Below are 25,219 nucleotides of genomic sequence, written 5' to 3' on the forward strand. Positions count from 1 at the left end.
CAGAGAGTTTTCAGTGAGACACCACAGCCTGTGCGCCTGCTGTGCAGCGGGGTGTCACAAGACGTGTTGCATGAGGATAACGGTGAAGATTGCAACAGCCCCCAGGAGGCACCTCAGCCTCTCGCACGGCAGCAGGGAGGGATGAGGTGCAAGCCCACCATCCCCACGCAGATGGGTCACTTTCTGATTGGCCAAGGGGAGATGTGTCAGCAGGAATAAGCGTATGTCCCACCCACTGGCAACAGTGTAAATCCAGGGTGTTTTGGGCAAAGCGATACTCCCTGATCCTAACACTTCTGGACGCAAGTGATTCCTGGTTGGATTGTTACAGCCCGTGGCTGCCTTGGTACGCTCTGAACCAACACCTTCTTCAGGTAGGTGACTGTGGAGTCTCTTCCAGGCTGGCCACCCATTCAGCCTCTCTGTGCAAATCCATCTTCCTGGAACTGTCTAAATGACCAACTGTTGGAAGTGTCTTTGAATGGAAACAAGCATCAGAGCTGCCTGGGAAAGAGAATAAAAACCTCCATAGGAGTCTTAAGAGCCCAGAGCATGTAGAAGATGGAACCAGATTTTCCTGAGTCAAGGAGAGCCTGGAAAGGTGCCTTGATGCTTGAAGAAGGACCCCGAGATCTCCTGTTCTGGGGCAATGGGGACGTTCCTCAGCAAAGTAAGGAGATGCTTCTCCCACAGCAGTACAGAGATTTTCCATCCTTTCTGGCTTTCAGTTGACTCAAAAGGTGGACTTGTGTTTCCATTCCTGGCCACCAAGACACTTCCCTGCCCCCTTGCTCCTCCCTGGGTCGGTGCTGCATGAGGCAGGGGCAGTAAATGTGGGGCTGGGGAGTGTCTTTGCTGGGAAGCCTGGGAACGGTCTTGAGTTGAGGACGAGCGCTCCCAAGCTGAGCTGGGAGGACTTTCCTGAGCCCAAGGAAGCAGAGGTGATTGGGCAGGGTGGTTTGGGCAGCCAGCTTTGGAGTGGCTGAGGTGATGAAGAGCACCAGCTAACCCTTCATATGGCATGGCCTCTCCAGGTACATGCATTTCCCTAAATTCTTGACCCTGGTTCGGCTATTGGCATGGCATTGATTGCTTGCACAAGCATCTCCTGATGTGCAAACCTTCTCTGCTCTGGCATTTGATTAAGAAGAGCCATAACGGAGAGAGTAAATGCCCTAGTGTTAATCCTGGTCTGCTGGCTGTGCTGGCCAGTGTACCTTGTGTCACACCTTGATCCTGTCTCTCTGCAAAATGCTGATCAGGGGACAAACACATGCCCTGCCAAACTTCTGAGCGATTACAACTTGTGAAAGTAATTTTTCTTTCCTTAAAATCTGAGTTTCAGTGGATGTTGCTTTGAGTAACACAGCAAGAGCTAGGCATGAATCCTCCAGTATGTGTCTTGAGGAAAACATTAGGAAGACCTGTGAAGAAGACAATGAAATAAACTCCAGATTGTCCAACAGGCTGGTGCTTCCCAAAATGCTCGCAGGATACTTGTGAACTTGCAATGCTAAGAATCATTATTGTCTCCTTTTGATGGAGATTCTGCTTCTGCTTTTTGGCTCGCCATGCGTGCCCCACCTGGTCCATGTCCTTTCTTTGTTGTCTTGATGTGTCCTCTCTGCAGCCCTGTGAAGACCTGGGCCAGGCGTCAGCCATGCGGATCCTGTACCTGCTCTTCCCTTTCTTCCTCCTGTTGGCCCAGGGTGCTGCAGGTGAGAGGGGAGGAGGGGAGATGGGGTGAAGTGTGAGCCCCCATCTGTGGGGTCCTCCGTGTCCTGGGAAGTGACCAGATTTGTCAGATACATATACTGTTTGGGAGGGACTGGTTCTGGTGAACGGCTGGGCAGCTGAGGAGGTGGCACGGCACTTCCCGGACCTCACACTGGTCTTTCCCTATGACTTTCCCCACGTGCACACACGCTGCTGCAGAAAAGATAACCTCCTACTGGAGAGGTAGAGGTGTTGAGTTTGGTGCTCAGTGTGTGTGGGAGACTGAGGTCCAGGGGTAGTGTCAGCCTGTCTGGAACCACGCACACTTTTTACAGTTATCCCATACTCACTTTCTTTAACCTCTTTCACTGTGCAGGATCGTCCCTGCGTCCAGGAAATAAGGAACAATGTCATCGACAAAAAGGCCACTGTGCACTACTGGTTTGCCAATTTCCCCTTATTGCCATTGGAAAATGTTCAAGGTTTTTCTTTTGCTGCAAACCGTAAGTTCTGGAAATAGAAATGCTACTGTGATGGCAGAAAGAGCTGCTGATGTGTTTAAGTGCCCATGACTAGCTAACGGCTCAGTGCTATCTATGCTCCAAGGCAGAGGCCCGGGGAGGAAAGGAAAGGTGCTTGGACCTGCCCTGAGTGGGGCTGGAGGAGCCCAAGGTCAGGCAGCATGTCCCCACTCTCCTTCAGTCCCATGAGACTCCTTCAGGCTTTGCAGAGGGCTCTCCCAAGCTAGCAAAGAGTGAAGCATTCACTGTCCTTGGACAGCATCGAGGACATGATCCTGGCTTTGCTGCATCTGCATCGGCTTGGAGTCAGGGCTGCCAACACTAAAAGAACGGGGGTGCAAACTGTCTGCAATAAGGACTGAACCTCCCCTCCCTTGAGCCTGATTCTCCGGCACCATAGACTTGCTTGACATCCCAGGGCGGGTGGGAGAGAGTGGGAGGGAGAGAAAAGCAAGTTACAACAGGTGATGTGCTTCTCTGCTTTCTTTGTACAGTATCTGGGGTTGAGTCCCTCAACTCTGTCAGCAGGACGTCCCGCTCGCTTCTGGCAACCATCTCCTGACGTCCTCTCCCCTCCCTGCCTCTGCCGTCTCCAGGTGGTGTGAGAGCAGGAGTGGAAGCGCTGCTCCTGCTGGGTGCCCGGGCGTTTGTGGGCTGGAGACATCCTGTCACAGGCCTGGTGGTGTTTGGGCAGAGGTTGCTTTTCCCAGCTTGAATAAAGATGAGCAGTTTGGCATTGCAGCGGGTGGGACGTGTGGTCGTTTCCTTGTGACGGAGGGTGTGCCGTGCCTGCTCGCTAGGGAGGGAATGGTGGGTTGGTGTCAGGAGAACCGCCTGGGGATGCTGGGGGTGACCACCGCATCTGTCCCTGGGGTTGCTCTTGCCTGGCAGTGGTGTGGGGACACCAAGCCTGCCAGTCTGTGCCAGGCCAGGGAGTTTGCTGTGGGTGTGATGGAGCTGCTCTGTGGGTGCTCCCTCCTGGAGAGCGGGAGCCCTGTCCTGGTCCTGCTGGTCACAATTGTCCCTTGTCCCTGGCAGCCACAGCTTGCTGCGCAGGGCTGTGCTGGGTGGTGTGCCCCTTGGGTGTTCATGGCCAGGCCTGCGCACCCTACCCATGCAGAGGCTCCCGACACCCCACCACACAGTGGGCTGGGACCTCCGTCTCCCTGATCTTCACGGCTGAGCGTTACAGAGCAGTGCCCACTCAGCTGCCTTCCTGCTCCCAGCCTCCCAGCACCAACCCCTCTACCAGCCCCACATCTTCTGTCCCTGCCACATCCCTCCTGGAGGAGCCTGGTCCCACAGACAGCCCCCAAGGAGACCTTTACAGGCCTCATAGAGAAGTACGTCTCCCAGGCTGGCTGTCCAGCTCCTGAAGGTGACCTCTCCAATGCGTCCCATGGACCGCAACCTGGAAATGTCCAGAAGTGTAGTCCAGCAGGGAGAAAGCAGCATGTCTTCTCCTCTCTGCCTGCCTCAGACAAACTGGCATTGCAATGCTGTTCTCCGTCAACAGCCAGTGCCCTTAGCCTTTCTGCAAGTGCAGAGCCCTGCCCTGTAGAGTTACATACATGTGCGTGTCCACGCACATGTACGTCAGCAACTAGTGACCCTGGCTGATTTACTGAATCCTTTCCATTCCAAGGAGGCAGCTCACCCTCAGCACTCCATCCCTGACTTCCCCACCTTCTGCTTCTGCGCTGGCTGGGTAGCCCTTCCCAGAGCCATGGGGCTGATGCCTGCATTTGCTCCCAGGGCATCTCTGCCCTGGTCCTGAAGCTGAAGGTCCCACTGGATTCAGAGTAGCCCCATCTCCTGTGCAGACATAAATTCCCTGTGGGAGGCTTGTAGGAGTGAGCTGCGATCTGTACAACGCCAAGAGATGTGTCCACATCAGCTAGGGTCTTTCCTCACATTTACCAGCAGCTCCCACCCTGCTGTCCAGGTCCTGTACCCAGCACAGCAAGTTCCCGCTGACTTTCCAGGATCGTTTCCTTCACGTTCATTCACCTGAACATTTAGCAGTCACCCCATGAACACCCTTTATTTCAGCAGCGTGAAGCCGTTCCACTGTCCCATTGGCCCCTTCGCCCGGAACATAGTGTACAAAACCGACTGTGCTGTGGAAAGTCACACCATGAGTTTAATAGAGTAGAGAGAGAGGAGAAACAAAAAGAAAAGGAGAAAGATCAATGGATAAAGGAAATTTTCTGTTACCTATGACATTGACAGGACTTACATGGAAGCCGTGAACCGGAGATGTTGAGGTATGTGTGCATTTGAACATCAGCTCATAAAGGCATGCAGCAATCCCTATGTTATTTCCAAAACACCTGATGAAACTTCAGATAAAAGCAGAGATAACCCCCTTCTAATAATTTTGAGAGGCAAGAAGGTTTATAATACTCGTCACGTTCTGGCACATCCCACGCTAGCTGGTTATTTTGTCAGACTGGAGGAGACGAGGAGGGAAACCTTATCTGCTTTTTGGAGCCTGGTTGCTGCTGTCTGTACCAGGCAAAGTCCAAGCAGTTGATGCCAAGCCATCGCAGCCTGTGCGCCTGCTGTGCAGCGGGGTGTCACAAGACGTGTTGCATGAGGATAACGGTGAAGATTGCAACAGCCCCCAGGAGGCACCTCAGCCTCTCGCACGGCAGCAGGGAGGGATGAGGTGCAAGCCCACCATCCCCACGCAGATGGGTCACTTTCTGATTGGCCAAGGGGAGACGTGGTCACGGGAATAAGCATGTCTCACCCGCCCGCAGTGGTATAAATCCAGGGTGTTTTGGGCAAAGTGGTATTCCCTGACCCCAAGGGCTTCTGGACGCAAGTGATTCCTGGCACGTTTATTGCTGCCTGAAGACAAAGACTTCCCCTCATCAGGCAAGTAACTATGGGGTCTCTTCCAGGCTGGCCACCCATTCAGTGTCCCTGTTCAAGTCCCATCATAGTGGAACCGTCTAAATGACAAGGAGTTGGATATATCTGTTCACATAATGATGTCATCTGAGCTTTCTAGGGAAAAAAAGTAAATTGAAAATGTAATTCCGTTCCATTAGAGCTTGGAATCTGCTGAAGCTGGATCCAGGGTTTCCCCAGCACATGAGAAATTGGAAAGTTTCTGTGGGGTTTGAAGAAGGACACCAGGATCTTGTATTCTGGTGAAAAGGGACCTCTATAACTTAAAGGGAAGAGCCACTTTACATGCAGCAGGACAGAGAATTTCCATTTTTTCAGCCTTCAGTTGACTTCAAAGGTCGTGTTTTCCTGATCTCTTTGGCCACTGAGACATTTCTCTCCTCTTTTTCTCCTAACTGGGGAGCTGCTGCACAGAATCATTTCGTGACCGTAGCTTTACTATTGCTTCGCATTCAGCATTGGCGCAAGCATCTCCAAAGTGTGCAAACTTTCTCTACTTTGGTAAGGAGATGCAGAAGCAAGAGAGCACAGGTACTAGGTATAACTCTTATCTGATGAGCATTCTTGAAAGCATACCTAGTCTATCTCTTTGATTCTGTCTCCCTAGAAACATATTTAGGTCTGTTTTAGAGACAAGTGTGCCATGCATAAGGCCCAAGGTACTTCCAAAGGTAATTTTTCTGACTGCATTCTCTAAATAGCACCAGCTGCTTTTTTACTTAAAACAGCATGAATCACCAGACATAAGATCTACAGTCTGTGCATAAAGAAGATAACTGAAAAATATGTGTATAGGTACTGCCTTGCCTGAAATTTTCTGAGCTATTCGCAGTCTATTAATGACGTTGCATAGGTAGCCGTTGTTCTTGTGAATAGGCTACAGACAACACCATCTTCTTTTGTTCAGAATAACACATCTGCAATTTAGTAAACCACTGTGCCCAGGCTTCTACACCACCTGCGGTCTCCCATGCCTTTGTTGCCTTGGTGTCTCCCCTCTGCAGCCCTGTGATGGAGATTCTGCTTTTTGGCTTATCATGCGTGCCCCGCCTGATCCATGTCCTTTCTTTGTTGTCTTGATGTGTCCTCTCTGCAGCCCTGTGAAGACCTGAGCCAGGCATCATCCATGAAGATCCTGTACCTGCTCTTCCCCTTCTTCCTCTTGTTGGTCCAGGGTGCTGCAGGTGAGAGGGGAAGAGGGGAGATGGGGAAGGTATAAACCCCCATCAGTGGGGTCCTCCATGTCCCAGGAAGTGACCATATTTTTTTAGAGATGCTTAAAGGAGGGAATGGTTTTGTGGCTTTGCTCCAGCACGAAAAGTCATGCAATGAGATATACCAAAAGATGCTCTCACAACGCCCCTTCCTTTCAGAGTAGAGGGGGTGGTGTGGAGAAAGCCATTGAGGAATAAGAGCTTGGCTCCTTCTGTGGGTTAGGGAGGGACTGAGCTCTGGGGCCCACCCTGGGCATTCAGGTGCTGCTTCGGGGGGTGTCTCCCGATGAGCTCCCATTGCGATCGCTGAAGTCAGCCTATATAGCCTACCTTGCTCACCCAAAAAATGGATGGGGAAGTCTGTTGTTTAATCACAGATGCTTAGCACCTTTTGAGGATCTGTAGAGGTATGTGATTCTGAGATATCAAAGCCCTCTACCCAAGGCTGGATGAGCTAGCCAAGGCTTTATGGAAAGGCTGCTCCTTCTGCAGGGACAGTGGGGGGATGGAAAATATCCCTTTGTACCACAAACAGCCAGGGATACCTGTGCCTCAGGGCTTTAGCTGAGTCCTAGGTAGTTAACTTGCTATTGACGGTGAAATTTTGGTCATTTTAATACTTGGCCCACAAAGTGGGTTGAAATCCTAGTGGAGTGCCAGCCCTTCTGGAATTACAAAGTATTCCCCCAAATTATCTTTTCCTTTCAATTGTTTCTCTGTACAGGTGCCTCTCTGGCTCCAGAAAATGAAGGTCAATGTAAGCAAGAAGGGGGATTCTGTAGTTTTTTGAAATGCTATCATCCTTATCATGTCTTTGGAAGGTGTTCAACATTTATGGTTTGCTGCAAAAGGTGAGTTCTAAAGTCAAACATTCAGGAATTGGCCCTCTGCTTTCTTGGCCAAAATAGATCTAGTGTTCTCTTTACATCCACACTGCTGGATAACACCTTCCTGCATTCATGTTGAGAGGCAGAGGCCAGGGAAGGAGGGTTAAAGTCCTTTGGTAAAGCTGCTTGAACCTGCCCTGTGTGGGGCTGAAGAAGCCCATATTCAGCCAGCATCTTCGCAGTCCCCCTCAGCCTCGTCAGACCAGACTAGGGGTTTTCATGAAGACTTTCTCTTGCTGTTGGAAAGTGAAGTTTGATCGTTGTGTACTGTGGGGCACAGGACCATCTCCTTGAGGTTTCTGAAGAGCCTTGGGTTCAAGGCTAGAAGCACTAAAGAAAGCACAGGTCCAAGTCATCTGCAACAAGGACTGGAGTTTATCTGAGGAGGGATTGTCCAGTAATTCCCTACAGGTCCTAATAACAGGAGAAGCGTCAGAGAGACTGGAGGAAGACAAAGAAGGAACATCAGGAATAAATATCAGATACCACATATTGTGCTCTGTTTATGCAGGAAATGGTGATGAATCCCTGGACTTTCCAAGCAGGATGTCCCTCTCACTTCTGGCTTCTGGAACTGGCTCCTGACGTCCTCTCCCCTCCTGGCTTCTGCTGTTTCCAGGTGATGTGACAGCGGGAGTGGAAGCGCTGCATCTGCTGGGTGCTCATGGGCTGAAGACATCCCATCACGGGCCTGGTGTTGTTTGGGCAGAGGCTGCTTTTCCTGGCTTCAATAAAGACATGTAGTTTCACAGAATCACAGACTGGTTGAGGCTGGAAGGGACCTCTGGAGGTCATTTGGTCCAACCCCCTTGCTCAAGCTGGCCACCCAGAGCTGGTTGCTGAGGACTGTGTCCAGATGGCTTCTAAATATCTCCAAGGATGGAGACTCCAACCTGTGCCAGTGCTCAGTTGCCCCCACAGTAAAAAAGTGTTTCCTGCTGTTCAGAGGGAACCTCCTGTGTTTCATTGTGTGCCCATGGCCTCTGGTCCTGGCACTGAACACCACTTGAAAGAGCCTGGCTTTGTCCTCTTTGCACTTTCCCTTCAGGTATTTATACATATTAATAAGATACTCCCTGAGCCTTCTCTTCTCCAGGCTCAATAATCCCAGACCTCTCAGCCTTTCGTCATAGGAGAGATGCTCCAGTCCCTTCATCATCTTGGGGGCCCTTTGTTGGACTCTCTCCAGTATGTCCATGTCTGTTTTGGACTGGGGAGCCCAGAACTGGACACAGTACTCCAGGTGTGGCCTCATGAGCACTGAGTAGAGGGGAAGGATCACCTCCCTCATCCTGCTGGCAATACTTGATCTAATGCAGCCCAGGATACCTTCAGGATAGCCTTCTTTGCCGCAAGGGCCTATTGATGGCCTGGTGATTCAGCCTGGTGTTCACCAGAACACCCAGGTCCTTTCTTGCAAAGATGCTTTTCAGCTGGGTGGGCCCAAGAGTATATTGATGTGCAGGATTGTTCCTTCCCAAGTGCAGGACATTGCACTTCTCCAGCTTGAACTTCATGAGGTTCCTGTCAGTCCATTTCCTCAGCCTGCCAAGGTCCCTCTGGGTGGCAACACAACCCCCAGTGTATCAGCCACTCCTCACAGTTTGATGTCATCTCCAAGCTTGCTGAGGGTAACCTATATCTTAAAGTTTCCTGATTTCCAGGGAGGAAACAGGATGCCTCCTCCTCTTTTCCCATCTGGAGACCATAGGAGACCAGCCCTGCTGCTCTCTGCTATCAGGCACTAACCTCAGCCCTTCTACAAACCAACACACAAAGCTGTGTTGTTGTGTGAACACGTATGTTTGTGTGCAGGTCTGCATGTGACCAAAATACTTGTCAGGGAGCAGTAAGGCCAGGCTGTTCTACCAGGGAAGTCTGGCTTCACAGCAATGAGGCAGCTCCAGGTTTAAACCAGGAAGGCAGGTCAGCAAGGTGTACAGCCAGGATCAAAGCTGGCAAATAGCTCAAGGAAGGGTCAGAGAAAAGAAACTGAGCTTAAAAGCAGCTCGCAAATGATGTTTGGGAGACTTCTGCTTATCACAGATCTTTCTCATGCAGCACTGTTACTCAAGGCCATGTAGCAGCTCCATGTGAATCCTGGCTTTGAAAAGAGGCAGCTAAACCTCTGAAAGGGGTGGGGTGAGCACAGCCCTCTATGTCTCCTGAGAGATGACCCCTGGACTAGGACGTCCCATGGCTTGGGGGTTTCCCTAGGAGAGATGTTCAGCTTCGTCAAGATAGAAAGTAACTGTATCTCTGTACTGTACTTCTTGATGATATGTATGAGTCTGCTTTTAGAGTAAGGCAGAAAATGAAAACCTCTTCTGAGCCTTCTGCTCCATAAGACCATCAGTGAGTGGAGTTTTGCTGCGAAGCGATCTCCCTGAAGACAAAATTGCAAACACTTTTTTAATGATGGGAAAATAGAGTTAGTGCAGAGCCATCTTCATAGCAAGTGAGAACTGGATTAAGTTACCCAGTGAAACAAGATGGAAGCAAATGCCAACGAACAGAAGCCTAGCGTCTCTGCCAAGTGTGGCATACCCAGCTGGAAAGTTGGCGATGGTTGACGGTGGCCTCCTTTGAAAGAGCAGTCTTCACCAGAACAACCGGAGTCCCTTCTTATGAACACACATGTTCATGGATACACACACATATTTACCCACAGGTAAACCACAATCATGGACGCATTTTGTAGAAAGGGTGAGGTCAGCCCATTGGCAGAGAGCAGCCAGTCTAGACTCAGGTTGTCTCCAGATGGGTGGAGAGAAGAAGACAACCTGCTCAGTCCCTGCAGGACTACCCATCTGATCCATGAAACCCCTTTGAGATGTCACCTTGAGGGGGAGCTGGGCAGTCAGCCTGGGAGATCTATTTCCCTCTAAGATCTTCAAAGGTCTCCTTGGGGGTTGCCCATGGGATCAGCCCAAGTGCTGATGAGGGCAAGGGAGGTCCCTCCCCAGTGTCTGGTGGGATGGGGCATGGAGCAGCACAGCTACCAGCAGGGCCTCCAACAAGGAGGGCTACAGTGTGCTGGAGTAAAATGGGGAAGAGCCTGGGGCATCCAGGATGGGTAGTGCCCACCCAAGGGACACACTGCCCACCACAGACCTCCACAGGCATCTGCGGCTGCTGGTGCATGTGGCTGCCAGGGACAAGGACCAGGACAAGGGTGACATTTGGCCATTCATAGCAAGCAATATCCTGTATACTGAGGCCAGAATTTTTGTCAAGGTAAAGGTCAGGGCTTGAAATTTGAGCTTTTGAATTGTAGAGAAACCTCAATAGTTTGTGGCCAGCTACCCACTGACTCCTGCTGTGTTGAGAAATAACGATGTTTCCTGTCCTTCACTTCCACAGTGTGCACTTCATTCCCAGACATAACCATAAAAGGTTACATTGCCAAGGGGTACCACTCGAGGGAGTATTAAACATTTGGACAAGTTCAGGCAGAACTGCAGGAGGTAAGAGAGAGCCTGAGACAAGAAGAAACATTTCAGTACCAAATATTATTATGTGACATGTGAAGTATGTATACCATATCTTCCACAATATATACTGCATGCAACACATTTGGGGAAGATTCAGTTCCTCTGGCTTAATTTGGGTGACTACAGCCACAGTGGCGGCTAGACTCCCATCACAGTCAATAGAGTCAGGAGAGCCAACAGACCGGTGAGGACAGCTTCAGTTGCTTGAACATTGGCAGTAGTGCCATTTCTAGTGCTGTGTGATATTCTGCCTGGTCTCCATGTGCTGTTGTGGAAGAGTCAAGACCTCTCGCAAGTCCTGTCTATTACAGGACTGTAAAAATTAAGATCTGTAATTTTAAATGTCATAAATGATGAGATCTTCTAAAGACCTTCTCTGTATAGTTCATTAACACTATTGAACACTGTTTAGTGTAGGAAATCTTACAAGGAACAGTAGGCTAGATGTTACATTTTCGTAATGCATTTGGTCTAAAGGTGAATATAATATAGTATAATTATCCTGCTTACCTGCTGGTTAAGGAATAGTCAACAACTGTATTCTTTGTAAGCTAATTCCTTTGTACACTTGCATTTCTCAGCAAAACTTAGAGCTTGTGTCATGATGACAGCTAAAAACACCCTGATGTTTTCTAGGCACAGATTTTCACTGCTTTGTCTCTGTTCTGGTGTCTTTTTTCCCCTCTTAATAGAGAGTGCTGAACTTGCTTTCAACCATAAGGCTCCTACGCATACTCTTTGCTTTTCTCTTAGCAGTGTCAGATAAGTCTACAAGTCTACAGCTTACACCAAAGAGGAAAAAAAAAGGAATAAACACTTCAGAGGCATTTTTTCTAAAATCTGCCCAATCAGTTTTGAACTGCTTTTTGAGGGTGGATGTAAATGCACTGAGAAGAGACCTGAAGCATTAAATTTCACCTGAATGCATAGCCATGTTGCATGTTGGATGCCCTCTCTAGATACGTTCCCTCTGGGGGACAACAGTACCCTCTCAGCCCCCTTTGGCATTTGAGCAAGCCTTGCCAGCTGTCTCACTGTGTGACAGGGCCAGACTGTCAGCTAGCACCAGGCAGAGGGTCTACAACTTGTCCAAGCATGCATTCCTCCAAACACCCATTTTCCGAAGACTTTGAGTTATGTTAACTATCATCATGACTTGAGTATAGGAAATCATGCCACAGAGATTTTTAAGCTGGATGGGACACCTGAGGATAAGTTTGCTCCCTGCTAAGAAGTGCAAAGAAATAGTCATAGGAGACATAAATGCTGCAATTTTGGCAGGCAAATAAAATCCCCTCCGGGGCAATATTTCAGAAATGTGTGTATCCCAACGGAGAACTGAAGGGAGTGTGCCATATGGTGGAGGGAGTAAGAGAGGAGCTAATGAAGAGAGACCAGTATAAGATGTTCTCCATCTATTATCTTTTATGCATCCTGTCCAGAGGGACAGGTGGGAAAACAAAAGCAAAACTTACATCCATTGCTGTGAAATTACAGGACAAACAACTTCTGGAGAGAAAAGAACTGGCATAAATTGTTGCACTATTTAAAAAAAAAGAAATATGTAGAGGCCTACATCTTTCCCAGGGTGCTCATGGGCATCTTCCAGAAGCCAGAACATTGAGTCTCACACACTGACATTTGGATGGTGGGTGTCTGGGTGTTTAGCTATTTCAATTTCTCTTTCCCCAAGAAAAGATTTCTGCATATTAAGAAAAAAAGGATTTTGGTATTTGAACACATTCCCGCAAAGGGAAGCTGAGTTCTTCCAGCCAGCCTATCTCTTGGTACTGGAGGGTAAGGTCTTCAGTCCATGTCTGACTAGCCCTGGACAGCTGTATGTCTCAGAACAGCTCAAATTAAGGAGCAGCTGGCACTGTAAATTGTTGCCCTCCGGGTTTTGTGTGTCAAAACCGAGGTAGGATCATCGCCCTCAGCCCATGCAACAGACACCCATGTTTCAGTGACATGAATGCTAAGCAACAACAATTTATTCAAAAGGAGGGAAAGCAATGGAGAATACATTTGGATTTACTCTACATCATAAAGCTTTTTGTGTGAAAAATGAAAGGTACATAAGGCTCTGTAGCAGGATCCGGTGGTTTCAGAAGTAAGGCGATTCGAAGCAAATTCCTAGGTTTAGAAGAAATTTTCATCACTCTTGAATGGAGAATCCATGAAGTTTTTATGCATTCCATGGGCTGCACAAAGAAAAAAGAAGATTCAGATTCTCTTTCTGCTTGTATTCCCTCCCTACTTACTCTCAATCCATGCACAGTTTCCTCTTGGGTATAAAGACTTTCCAAAATACCTAATGTCATGTGTAGTCATGCTGGGACAGCCCTGCGCACTCATACCTTTGAGTAAGAAGAGTGTTTTCCTATTGCTTCAGGAAAAGCAGGGAATTGAATTGATATCCCTTGATAATGGGGTGAATGCATTCATTCCTGAGTGAAAATAGAAGGCTACCTTTCATATGATAATTTCTTTTTACAACACTGTTGCACTTTTTGCACACATTTGACAGCACTCGGAGATCTGTGTTCAGCTTGCAGCGTAACTGAATTCCCCTCTGTTCCCCATACGGCACAGCAGCCCAGTTCTGCAAATACCAAACCCTGATATTTTGCTCTGGCATAGGAGCTGTAAAGGGGTCAAACAGAGCTGGGACAGTACAAGACTGATATCTCTGACTCTACTTTATCCTTCTTGCTGGGGCAGATGATGGTGCACATCTCAGGAGAAAGAGCACCGTAAAGCTCAACCTACTTCAACGCTTGACTGTCCTCATGGTGTAATAGGTTTTTTTGCTTATATCCAATCTGAACATTCAATAGCACCTTGGGGTTAAGGAGACAGGCAAAACAGATTTGTCTGCCCATACTGCAGACAAGCCTTGGTGTATGTCAAACTCACTCTTTGCAGCAGGAGCGGAACCCAAAGCAACTTCCAACTTTAACCAGATGGAAGGGACATCTTCCAAAGTGACAGGACCCTTTTCTACAGAGAAACATGTCCCGCCGAGGTGAAGACAAACCTGCAACAATAACAAAAAAATTCCTTCCTTCTCATTCATTGGCATTTCAATACTTAAAGGGGGCTTATAAGAGCGATGGGGACAGACTTTTTAGCAGGGCCAATAGCGACATGACAAGGAGTAATGGTTTTAAACTAAAAGGGCGGAGATTCAGACTAGATAGAAGGAAGAAATTTTTTACAATGAGGTAGTGAAACACTGGAACGGATTGCCCAGAGAGGTGGTAGATGCCCCATCCCTGGAAACATTGAAGGCCAGGCTGGATGGGGCTCTGAGCAACCTGATCTGGTTGAAGATGTCCCTGTGAATTGCAGGGGGGATGGGCTGGATGGCCTTTAAAGGTCCCTTCCATCCCAAAGCATTCTATGGTTCTGTGATTCTATGATTCTGCAGGGCAGGGCAACGCAGTCGTAATGCCAGCCAGGTTTCCTATTCATTGAGCTTCCTTCACCACCAACGTGCCTTAAGGACTGTTGTCTAGATTTGGCGGTGTTAAAAGACTAAGAGGTGAGATTACAAAGCACGTCTACACCTTGCAGAGGTGGGATCCTTAGCTCACAGTGCATCTAAATGGATGGCCTTAAAGTCTAGGCAGAGAATGATACAGACCTCCTGACTCATTGTCCTTTACCTGAGGGAAAAGGGTCACAGGTCCAGGAGCTTTAATACTGGCTCCTATCAAAAAACAGTTGGCCAGGCTTCATTTTCATCTGCATATGCACTGCTGAGTGTGCTGTTATCCAAAGATCATGGCCACTGCAGCACCATCTCAGGTGTCTAACACCAGAGTGTGTAGCATGATCTTTTCAGGAAGACACCAGAAGTGAAAAATCACTTTTGTTCAGAAGTCATAATTTCTCCACCTTTGAAAGAGTTTTCATAGGGGAGCACAGGCGCTGAGCTATTTGACTAACTCCTGCTCGGTTTCTAGCAATTTTAACCAGTAGTGGTTAAAATGTGCTGGGAAGTTTACTTCAGGTGCATAAAAATCCCCTTCTAGCATCTCTTTTCAATCTTACCTGGAGAAACCTGGAGTGCCAAGAAGAGGAGAGAAAAGAGCAGGTAAAGGATCTTCATGACTGCAGATTTACTGTGTCACTGTAGGGAAAAGGACCAAGAAAGATGTATGACAGACAGTCCCTGGGATCTACAGTCTTCTGAACTGTACAACTACTGTGTTAACCAAAATGGCATTTATATTCTTTTATATTCTTTTTCTTCAAACTTTCAAAAATAACCAGTAAGACGCATATGATATCATGACTGCTGTGTGAGCATTCCTGGGAAAAGTAAATATACATGGGGCAACGCATTTTCAGGATATGCGGTCATTAAGTTATTTTAATAGGTTGATTGCTCAGATTTCTTTCACATTTTGCAAATAGTCCTTAGCCAAAATGTAATCATGACTTTATTTTTAGTTAAATGTTTTATCTAATAAATAAACAACACTAAGCAAAATGCGGTGATTATACAGTCAAACTTACAAACTTCAGAAAAAAAATGTCCATTTTGCAATGTTAAAATTTATCAAGAAATAACAGCTAAAATCAACTTGCTCAAAATCTTCAGTCTTAGTCTACAGGCAGCAGTTCTATAATGGAAATGTACAACCAAATCAGTTCCCATATGACAAATGAAATTTGAAAAGCAAACACGTAATGCCTTCATTGAAAGAGTTAATAATTGAACTAATATCAACAAAATGGGATAAGATAGCCTAGAAGGGGGCTTATGGATAAAGAAGAAGTAGTTAATGTCATATAGAGAATTAGAGAATCTTCTGATCTGTCATAAATTATGTTCCCCTAAGCAAGGAAGGGGAGGTTGTGCTGAAATGTATTTCTGCGAATGGAATGGTAAAGGGTGGTCCAAAACAGCTTTGAAATTGGTATTAGAAGTTTACACAAATTTCTGTATATTTGAAAATATCAGGAGAAACAAGTAGGCAAAGTTAACAATTCTGAAAATTAAATAAAGTTCTTAACAGAGAGACATAGATAAAAAATATATACTGGTTTCCATTGAAGAGACCACCAATTTCTCTGGACCACAGACCTCTCTAAAGTAACCTGACACAGCCAGATTTTTTCCTAGGAGTTAGTAAGCAGAGTATTTTTATCAAAGTATTCTAGGTATTAGCACATATTTGAACTACTTATCCAACTTGTGCAATTTCTGGAAAACTTAGATTAAACTTTTTAGTAACCTACATATTTATGTTAATAATGCAGAAGTTTGGGTTTTTGTTTCAGTTTTTTTTTTTTTTTTCAGGAAAAGACAACAGCAGACATTGAAAGAAAGACTGAAAAGAACTGAGAAGTTACCAGGTATCAGGTGAGCACAGAAGCCAAATGTAACCTGCTCTTGGTCCCTTCCCTCCAGAGGGCTTTGGCTGTGGGGCTGAGAGCCTCTGTTATAATGTGTTTTCTAAGGGGAGTGGCAACTGCTTTCTCTTCTCAGCAAGTACACATTGAGCCAATCAAAAAATTACCCTTTTTTTTTTTGGTGACTTCTAATCCAACCAGAATCAAGTTGCTTTTCATTTCCCAGTGAAAAAGCATGGTTGCTCCCAGAACCTATTGAAGCTTTTCTTCTGGAAAATCCCAGGTTATTCATGCAATACCTCTTGTGACACTCCAGTTTGTGTAAGATGCGTTAAACCACCGTGGTATGTGTCAAACATCTTGGGACATACGTTGAACTGTTCCTGCTTAGGAGCAACATAATCTATTGCAATACAAAACATCTGCATGCTTCTCTGCACTCCTAGTTAGTTTATTTTCTGTTCCATAAATACAGAATATAAGAACACGGAATGGGCATACGAAACTACAACAAATGTCAATTGGCTTAGAGGCCAGTGGCCACTAAGGATGTCTAAGTAAAGAGCATAAAATGTACAGAAATAAAGTAGAGTGCATCGTGATTATGTCCCTGTACACCCTTCCAGCTGATGGAAAATATATCAGTTTAGGAAAATCCAGTGCCAGAGACTGTCTCTGGACCCTCAGGCTGCAGAGTTCTTGACTGAGCATTTTTCTGAGACTCTGGCTGATCTTGTACTTCTGGCCTCCACAGGACCTTCAGTTGATAATTCCACAAACACAGTATAGGTGAGCATTCATTTTTTTCTTACCTGCTCTCAGTCTGCCAGCTGATGATCTCTGCTTCTTCTGTCATGGGAAGTAGCAAAGAAATATTCCATTTTCACATCTCTACATCACTACTGATGCTGTGGTCTTTTCTTACTCTCCCCCTTGTCTATTTTCCCACAATGAAAAGAGGGATTTTTTCAAACGCCTCTGTCAGACAAGTCTTCAAATGGATCCAGCTATTTCAGTGGATCATTCCTGTTGTACATTTATCTTATTTTTTCAGTTCTATTACACCCTTTTGGGAATGGGCTGGCTAGAATTGCATCCAATGTCCAAAATGCATCTTGGATTTGTTAGTGCCTAATCATATTTATTCTTTTGTTTTCAGCTCCTTTTTTTTGGTCAGTTCCTAACATTTCTTTTTTGCTTTTGTCCACAGGTGAACACTGACATTTCTAGAGCAGTATCCACAGTGAAGTCTACAATTGCATTGGTGAAGTTTTGAAGTAACCCCTAGATGGTCCCCTGCGACTTCATGCTAGTTCGGTTTGCAGAGGGGTTTTCATGTGTGCAAACTAGATTCCTTAGGAGGAAACTGAACCAGAAGTTTTGCATTGAAGGTACTACAACAGTACTCTGAAGGTACTCCAGTGCCTAGTGGGGCATGAACTAATGTGTGGGCTACATCACCTCAAGGTCCTGTAAAGTGTACATAACATTTCTTTATTTTGGAAACCTGGAGAGTTTGGGCTGGGGGATCAGCCATTTAAGGAGCAGCTGAAGGACCCATCTTTGTTCAGCTTGGAGAAGACATGGCAAAGGGTCATCTAATTGCTGTTCACAACTACCTAATGGTAGCTATAGAGAAGATGGAGCCACATTCTTCTCAGAGGTGCACAGTGGAAGGATGAGAGGTAACAGACACAAATTACAATGAGAGACATTCCAATTAGATATAAGGAAAAAAAACCCTCTCACAATGAGGGTCACCAAACACTGGAATGGGGGCCCAGAGATTTTTATAGAATCTTGATCCCCATGTAGCTATTCAAACTCAACTGGAAAAAGCTCTAAGCAACCAGTTCTGTCTTTGAAACTGGCTCTGTCTGGAGGGATAGATGGACCAGATGGTCTCCAAACACCCATTCCAACTTCCATTGTTTTGTGGTTTATTCAATAGCAAAATCCAAGTCAAACTGAATTCATAAATCCATATAATGAAGAACTGAGGAGACTCAGCACAGTCTCTAAGGTCTAGTGATCCTTTCTTATCTACTGATCTTCCATTGCACCAAGTCACTTGCTGACATACCCAATAATTATCCAAAGACACCAATACTAAACACTTTTTCAGATAATCTTTTACTTTACACCTCACTTCAGTCAACAAACATTGTTCATGCAATATTTTGACACCTGAAGTACATCATAATAGGTTATAATATGTTTGCTGTTTTGAATGACTAGTGTTTCTAATTGACCAAGATCTCTGCAAATGATACCAAGTCTTAAAGATCATTTAGTATCAAAACTAAACTGAAATATTTTGTTTATTGGTTCCTCAGTTTAGTTACTAGTGATGTGATTTTTTCAATACTTTGATATTAATTTCTTAAGTATACAGAAGTGTACACATGTGCATACATCCACAGACACATAGATATATATGCATGCAAAAACATGTTTACAAATACATACCCTGATAATTGAGATAGCTCTTTATTTTCTACATATTTTTATAAGTGAACTGTTTTTGCAGTAGGAAAAAATGATAGTTGAATTTCTGGTGTGTCTATGAACTTAGAATCATAGAATCATAGAATGCTTTGGGATGGAAGGGACCTTTAAAGGTCATCTAATCCATCCCCCCTGCAATGGGCAGGGACATCTTCAACCAGATCAGGTTGCTCAGAGCCCCATCCAGCCTGGCCTTCAATGTTTCCAAGGATGGGGCATCTCCCACCTCTCTGGGCAACCCGTTCCAGTGTTTCACTACCCTCATTGTAAAAAATTTCTTCCTTCTATCTAGTCTGAATCTCCCCTCTTTTAGTTTAAAACCATTACTCCTTGTCCTGTTGCAAAAGGCCTTGCTAAAAAGACTATCCCCATCTTTCTTGTAGGCCCCCTTTAAGTATTGAAAGGCTGCAATAAGCAGCCCGCAGCCTTCTCCTCTCCAGGCTGAACAGCCCCAGCTCTTTCAGCCTTTGCTCATAGCAGAGGTGTTCCATCGCTCTGATCATTTTTGTGGCCCTAAACTACCTGGCCATAAAGCAGAAAACGGAGGGAATACAATTACAAAAGTTGCAGTTACTTCACAACTTGCCAAGAGTTTGCGGTTAGTTTGCCTACCAACTGTTATTGTTACTCAACCTGATTCCTCAAGGAACCAAAGATGCATCGTTAATTTTTACCAAGTCCAAGGTCCTACGTGCAAGCAATGTCAGGGACTTGGCTTTAACGCTGAGCATTCTTGACACTAATAATTAAAAATTCTACATGGTCACTCCCACCGTTACCATTAAAATGTCTCTGTCTGGAGATGGGTAAGGGAGAAGCAGAGGAGGGATGGAGCACCTTTGGTTGCCCAAAGCTCATACTGGTGAGGCAGGCCTTATCGAGATTTAGGTTTGTGGCTCTCAGGGTGGAAAATCTTTCCATCCAATCCTGTTCTTAGCAGGAGACAGTCAGTCAGTTTCGTACATCAGGAGGGACATATTAGTGTTTTGCCCTTCACAATCTCAGCGTTTTTCTCCAGTGCCTTTTGCTGGTAGACCTGACTTACACCAGGATCACAGTAGCACCAACTACGTGTTCCTCTGCCCGGGCTACCTGGGTAGGAAAGTGCATGGAATCCAGCCCAGCTAAGTTGGGAAGCACCTTGCAATCATTTGGCTCTTGACATTAGGTAAGTAATCCTCTCTTCCCAAAACACCATCTACTTTCTCACTATTTTCAGTGTAGAGGGAAAGGGGGTCTTCATGGAGAGTTTCCTTCTGCTTAAATAACATTTCTTTTGTCTTCTTGTTTCACCAAAGTTCAGAAGATGATCCAGTTATGTTTCTCTCTATCTCCATGGCAAGTGGCACCAACAATGCCACACTCCCCCACCCATTTCAGGTCCAGATCACCCAGTCCTCTTTGGAGGAGGAGAAATATTATGATGAGGTGAGCATTTTATGTAAGAATATAGTGCTTAGAGCCCTGGCACAAGAACTGATAGATGGATCCTGAAGTGCTGATCTGCCTGATATAGGTGGGATACACTATTAAGAGAAGCATCTTCACAGTGAGGCTGCAGAGTGTCATGAGGAGAAACGACTTTCACCCTTTTCAAATTAAGATGTTTGGGTAATTGTGCCAGGATCACTTGCCAGAGAGTAAGGAGGATCTTACCTCCATCTTAGGAGTCTGTATCTAACACAGCAGATGAGGCAATTAGCAACAAATGGGAGAATCTCAAACTCTGGTCCTAATAGTTTTCTGGTGAAAAAAAGTAGCAAATATTAGGGAGGTCTTTCAGTAGTGTCACCCCTGTTTAAAATACTACTACACAAAATACCTGTCTGCTGTTTTATCCCTCACCTCCAGAGGACGATTTGTTCATGGCAATGAAGGCTCCAGGCATCTGGAAGTCATTGTATGCAGGCATAGCTAGAACATCCAGACCAACAAAAGGCTGAGCCCTAGCAGCTCACCAAAGAGCAGATGTTTTAGCAACTGCTCCTCAGTTATACAGTAACATCATCCCTTCATGTGCACTGAACGGAATTCTAACCATAAGGCATAATCGATGCACTGGAGATCAAGGTATTTTGATGCCACTGTGGACTGTATAGTATAGAAATTCAGACTCCTCTAGATTAGCTGCAAAAGCTGTTAGCAGCAGTTGCACTGCCAAAGTAGATCCACCAAAAGGAAAATAACCAGTATTTAGATGTTGTTCTGTAGTTATAGGTGAATTTACAAGGCACATACTGCATTATAGTTAGCAGATAAAGTTTTGATCCAAGTGTAGATCATCTGAATCAATAACAAATGGACACACAGTCATAACCTTCAAACAGCACACAAAAAGTATTTAATCAAGCTCAAGACTTTAATGATTACGTAGTTATCTTGAGTAACCAGGGAGAAATTATGAGATTAACATCCGTATGAACAAATCTGCCCTCCATCTTATTTTTGACTTGACAGCTAATTGGAGGTATCAGGGTACCAGTGCAGAGTCCAGCCTCTTGGTGTAAGGACCACACTGTGACTGGCAGGCATGCAGTGTGCGTTGAAAGCTCCTTGGCACAGGCCACGTAGCCTAGAGTTTCTGAAAACCAAAGAATCCCTGTAAACTGAATCATATTTTCTAGAGACAAATGACAGAAGTAATCTCACCAAACTTTAGATGTCCTAAAGGTAAACATCAAAGTCCAAGCTACTTTCACTGCTCTTCTTTTATAGCTAATGGAGTAAAGATTTTTAACTGAAGTACAAACATTTACAATAAGAGTGTTAGAATAAACGCAGAAGTAGCAGTAAGAAAATACAAGAAACCCAGAAATGTTGCATTAGGAGATGTGCTACAGCATCTCTGGCAAGCTGAAGAGCTACAAGCACTCATTCTGCAGAACAGTATAAATGAGAGCTGTGTCTCTAACAAAGCCAGCATTTCCCCTTCAGAGGGTTTTTTACATACGTGGGCACCTCTCCAAACCCACCCAGAAAGCCATTAGTAGTCAAACCCATCTCAGTTTGATAATGTATTTGACTAGGCACTGTTCTATGCACATTCAGCAACTGCTTCTGAGAATATAATGGCCAGATCACTGTGTGGCACATCCATAACTTTTGGAAATGTGTTTACTAGTCTCTTTCCTTCTTTGTAACTTTTTTCTGGTTTGCGTCCCTGTCAAGCGGCTGATGTTATCCAAAATGTTCCTGGTTTTTCCTTGTGTGAGGTCCCCTCAGAAGTGAAATTTCTCAGATGCCTCCAGGCCCTCTGAAGGAAGCACCTGGAGATATCCTGGCATTTTCTACACTGCTAGGCCATGATGGCAGGGAAAAAGAGACAGAAAGCAAGGATTTTGTCTCTGACATCTCAGTCAAAAATACTGTAATACTTTCAAAAAGCAGCCTGGAAACCACCAGAATGTGTGCCTGCTGGACACAAGCACCCATGAAATCATCACAGAGAGAAGCTAGGTTTCATCCCTGACAAAGATACGATGGTCACTGCAGGAGTGTTCCAGGAATATGGCAATTGGTAAGTGAGGGATGAAATGACCTCCCTTTTCCCTGGGGTGCACGGGGGTGCAAGTGGAGAAATGTCTAGCTGTACAAGCCACCAGCCCACCTGTGTGTTACTGCTCATGGTGTAAGCAGTTCTACGAAATATCCCCTCCTTCCCTACAAAAAACACCCAAGGTTCAACCAAATGAATGCTATCATAACTGATTTTATTAAAAGAGGGGAAAGAAATAATTTCCACGGTATTGCCTGGTTCAGATTTATGTTTTTGCAGACGCTGGTGTTTGCTTCACTGCAAAGGAAGATTTTGAGAGCTTTTCGTTGCAGCAGGAACTGGTGCCACCAGAAGCGATGGCATCAGGGTGATTCAGAAGCCGTTCAGTAGAAGCAGAAAGGATTTCCAAGGAGAATCCAGAGAGTCTTCAGCTCCTCCACCCCCTGCGCGGTAAAGAAGAGAGAGAGTCTCAGGTTACCCACCAGTAGGTTTTCCGCAGTTCTCTTTATTTCATGGCACCAGAGCAGAGGCTGCCATGGGATGTGTACACCCCCTGAGGACCTTCTATGCCAGTGGGTTTGGCATGGGAGAAGTGAGACAGAATGGTGTCAGGAGCTGTGCCACTAAGATGTTGCTCTGAAGAAAAGATAAGGAGGATATCAGTCATTGCCACAGTGATCCTTGCACTTCTACATACCTTTTGCAGCAAGAATATCCATTATGACATGTTCCAATCCAGTAATACGGTCGACGACATATCCCTGGGAAGCAGTGTCCCTTTTGGAATATACAAGGATGGTGTGGTTCAGGAATGTAGGGCTGACCTGCACAGTGGAAAGAGAATAGTCATTTACCATGAAAGTGAGGAAAAGTGGATACTTTCTCTCTCTCTGTCCTCTAATTCCTCTCTCTATCCCCCTCACACCTTACCTGCAGCCCCTTGGAGCATCATGAAGATGACAACAAGGAGCTGGTAAAGGATCCTCATGGCCACAGCTGGGATGTGAATTCCTTACCTGTAATGAGCAGAGACCACAAGACCAAAAGACACTGAATGGAGGGTCCCCTCCTGACTGGGAGACGAGGAGCCGCTTAAAGCATGCCCTGAGTGACCAAAGCCAAAATTGTATAAAATACAATGAATTTGAATGAAGAACAGAGTGAAAAGTGAGTCCTTGGAGATATTCAAATTTTCAGCGAATGTATCTCTAAGCAACATGACCTAATTAGCCCCGCTTTGAGCATGGATTCAGACTAGAAACTCCTGGACTCCATTCCAACTAAAATTATTCTGGGATTCTATGGTGTTTTGGTGTCGTTCTTTTTTAAAATATTGGTCTTATTGCATTGAAAAATTATATTCCAGACCTATACAACACCAGGCAGGTTACTCTGGTACCAACATAGACCCACAAATTATTCACCTTCAACCTACTGTAGGTCACAAAGTATTCAGAGACCGAGCCAACCATCATCCTTAGGAAAGTCTAAAAAAGACATCTCTTGAACATCAATTACGGTGACAACTCACTCAAAATTTTACTGGAATTCAGGCAAGATATGTAGCTCAAAATACAACTCTGAACTGCTGTGCTGGCTAGATGCCAGTTTCTGTAGGAAGCTAGATATTTCTTAACTGACAAGCCCTCTGTCTCTGATGCCTCGAGTGAAGGTTTCTGGGCCTCTGTTCACTCCTCTTGGAGGTCAGCAAACACAGCTTCCTCCTGCAAGCCCTGCAAGCAACCCATGATTCTGCAGGACACGTACAGACCAGACACACTCACTGGAGTAATGAGAAGGAAGGGGTTAATGAAAGCAGAATACTTTATAAAGGTGAAGAGCTGAGGGTGCCCGTCCAGAACCAGGCAGAGAGTTACCAGCAGAGGATGTGGAAGATCACCACTGCTGTCCGTCTCTCGTCTCCAGCGGGTGCCCCAGACCCAAACATGCCTCTTTATATAAAGGTTAGAGGATGCCGGCAGTGCAGTCACAGGCCAATGAAAAAAGCCTTTTCCAGCCAAATTTGTCCCGTACTTCAGTATTTTCCAATGAGAAAGGAGGGTCCGCTTTGAGACTGCTTTCACCGCAAAGCCCCTGATCTTTGTGCAACCCATCTTAGACCATGCAAGTTTGTGTAAGATACGTTAGGCCACAGGGTTACGTAAAATACCTGTGAACATGCAATAACTGCTCCTTTAGGTCCTGCAGGGTCTTTATTCTGCCTTTGGTAAGCAGCTTCGTTGTCTAATTTGCTGCTGTAGCATGGCCATTGTTTCCCTTCATAACATTTTGTCCTTTACATCTAACCTTCTAGTTGTCTTTTCTCCATGTCAGTAAAAGAATAAGCATTGCTTACTTTTCAGCTTATTAATTACCAAGTTAATAGTTTAATGCATAATGAAATTATGAGGTATGAAATTATAACATGAATACAAACTTTCATATAAAATGTTATGATAGATCATGTTTTCATTTCTACCACTTCCTCTCTGGATTACTCTTGGGTTTTTTCCTGTTATTTCCGTGTCCTTCCTGATATCAACTTTTACTCAATCTTTCTCAGGCTGCCCAGCCTCTGGCAGGATAACCAGAACACCTGCCAACCTCATATATATTTCTCAAATTATCTATAAAAGCTAAGCAGTTTATTAAGAAGAAATTTCATTTCTAATCCTTCTAGTTTTGAACAGCAGTCAGAAGTCACACATTCTCTCTATATACATGTGCATGTATATTTGTATATACATATTATACATGGATCAGTATACATACACGTATTCAATCACTGAAGATTTACTTCAAAGATTGTCACGGTTTTACAGTTTCTGAGCCATGAGCACATTTGCTGTTACTCAGCCTAAGTCCTTTCTGGGACACAGAAGCAGGAATTCCTCTTTCTCAAGCGCTGCTTCTTCTAAAAGCCTAAAAGTCTAAACCATATGAATAACTCCATCCTCTGTCAGGACATCTTTATTAGCAGTTTATTCCATATAATCCAGCAAATGGCACTGGCCGGGGTAGGGAGGATGGGGAGCACATGTGAGAAGCCCGGTTAGGAAGCGCTGCTGAGGCTCTGTCTCCTCTTCCATGGCAGCAACCA

The 25,219-nt window shown here is 45.5% G+C and overlaps 4 protein-coding genes across 5 annotated transcripts; 2 read left to right on the forward strand and 2 right to left on the reverse strand.

Annotated features, from left to right (window-relative positions):
• The first annotated feature begins 575 nt into the window (after positions 1 to 575).
• Positions 576 to 2,977, forward strand: LOC148053504 (antimicrobial peptide THP1-like). Its single transcript, XM_087776151.1, is given in 4 exon segments — positions 576 to 670; positions 1,631 to 1,718; positions 2,093 to 2,223; positions 2,732 to 2,977. Coding segments are annotated over 4 exon segments (351 nt in total). The 5' UTR covers positions 576 to 649; the 3' UTR covers positions 2,843 to 2,977.
• Positions 2,978 to 6,282: 3,305 nt separating this feature from the next.
• On the forward strand, positions 6,283 to 7,225 carry LOC148053505 (antimicrobial peptide THP1-like). The gene is made up of 2 exons (XM_087776194.1): positions 6,283 to 6,340; positions 7,095 to 7,225. The coding sequence occupies exons 1-2, from the start codon at positions 6,283 to 6,285 to the stop codon at positions 7,223 to 7,225; spliced, it is 189 nt and encodes a 62-aa protein (XP_087632320.1).
• A 5,495-nt stretch (positions 7,226 to 12,720) lies between these two features.
• Positions 12,721 to 16,196, reverse strand: LOC104014755 (antimicrobial peptide THP2). Its single transcript, XM_009467431.2, is given in 4 exon segments — positions 12,721 to 12,952; positions 13,664 to 13,788; positions 14,808 to 14,886; positions 16,116 to 16,196. Coding segments are annotated over 3 exon segments (348 nt in total). The 5' UTR covers positions 14,866 to 14,886; positions 16,116 to 16,196; the 3' UTR covers positions 12,721 to 12,787.
• A 6,120-nt stretch (positions 16,197 to 22,316) lies between these two features.
• Positions 22,317 to 24,050, reverse strand: DEFB136 (defensin beta 136). 2 transcript variants are annotated; one of them, XM_087775832.1, is made up of 4 exons: positions 23,997 to 24,050; positions 23,050 to 23,135; positions 22,817 to 22,943; positions 22,317 to 22,562 (listed from the first exon to the last, which is right to left on the reverse strand). In XM_087775832.1, the coding sequence occupies exons 2-4, from the start codon at positions 23,105 to 23,107 to the stop codon at positions 22,547 to 22,549; spliced, it is 201 nt and encodes a 66-aa protein (XP_087631958.1). In that variant the 5' UTR covers positions 23,108 to 23,135; positions 23,997 to 24,050; the 3' UTR covers positions 22,317 to 22,546. The 2 variants fall into 2 exon arrangements, with proteins under 2 accessions (XP_087631958.1, XP_087631959.1); XM_087775833.1 differs by having other exon boundaries at positions 23,944 to 24,032.
• Between the last annotated feature and the right edge of the window lie 1,169 nt (positions 24,051 to 25,219).

Source organism: Nipponia nippon, unplaced genomic scaffold (genome assembly GCF_047370975.1).
Source record: "Nipponia nippon isolate SJK-2023a ecotype South Korea unplaced genomic scaffold, ASM4737097v1 scaffold_4, whole genome shotgun sequence".
NCBI classification, from domain to species: Eukaryota; Metazoa; Chordata; class Aves; order Pelecaniformes; family Threskiornithidae; genus Nipponia; species Nipponia nippon.

What these genes read in the sequence shown, in the direction of transcription:
- LOC148053505 (XM_087776194.1), top strand. Translation starts at nt 6,283, where the DNA reads ATGAAGATCCTGTACCTGCTCTTCCCCTTCTTCCTCTTGTTGGTCCAG. An exon ending in GTTGGTCCAGGGTGCTGCAG is followed by an intron (nt 6,341 to 7,094) that starts GTGAGAGGGGAA and finishes TTCTCTGTACAG; the next exon opens with GTGCCTCTCTGGCTCCAGAA.
- DEFB136 (XM_087775832.1), bottom strand. Translation starts at nt 23,107, where the DNA reads ATGAGGATCCTTTACCAGCTCCTTGTTGTCATCTTCATGATGCTCCAA. An exon ending in GATGCTCCAAGGGGCTGCAG is followed by an intron (nt 22,944 to 23,049) that starts GTAAGGTGTGAG and finishes TCCACTGTGCAG; the next exon opens with GTCAGCCCTACATTCCTGAA.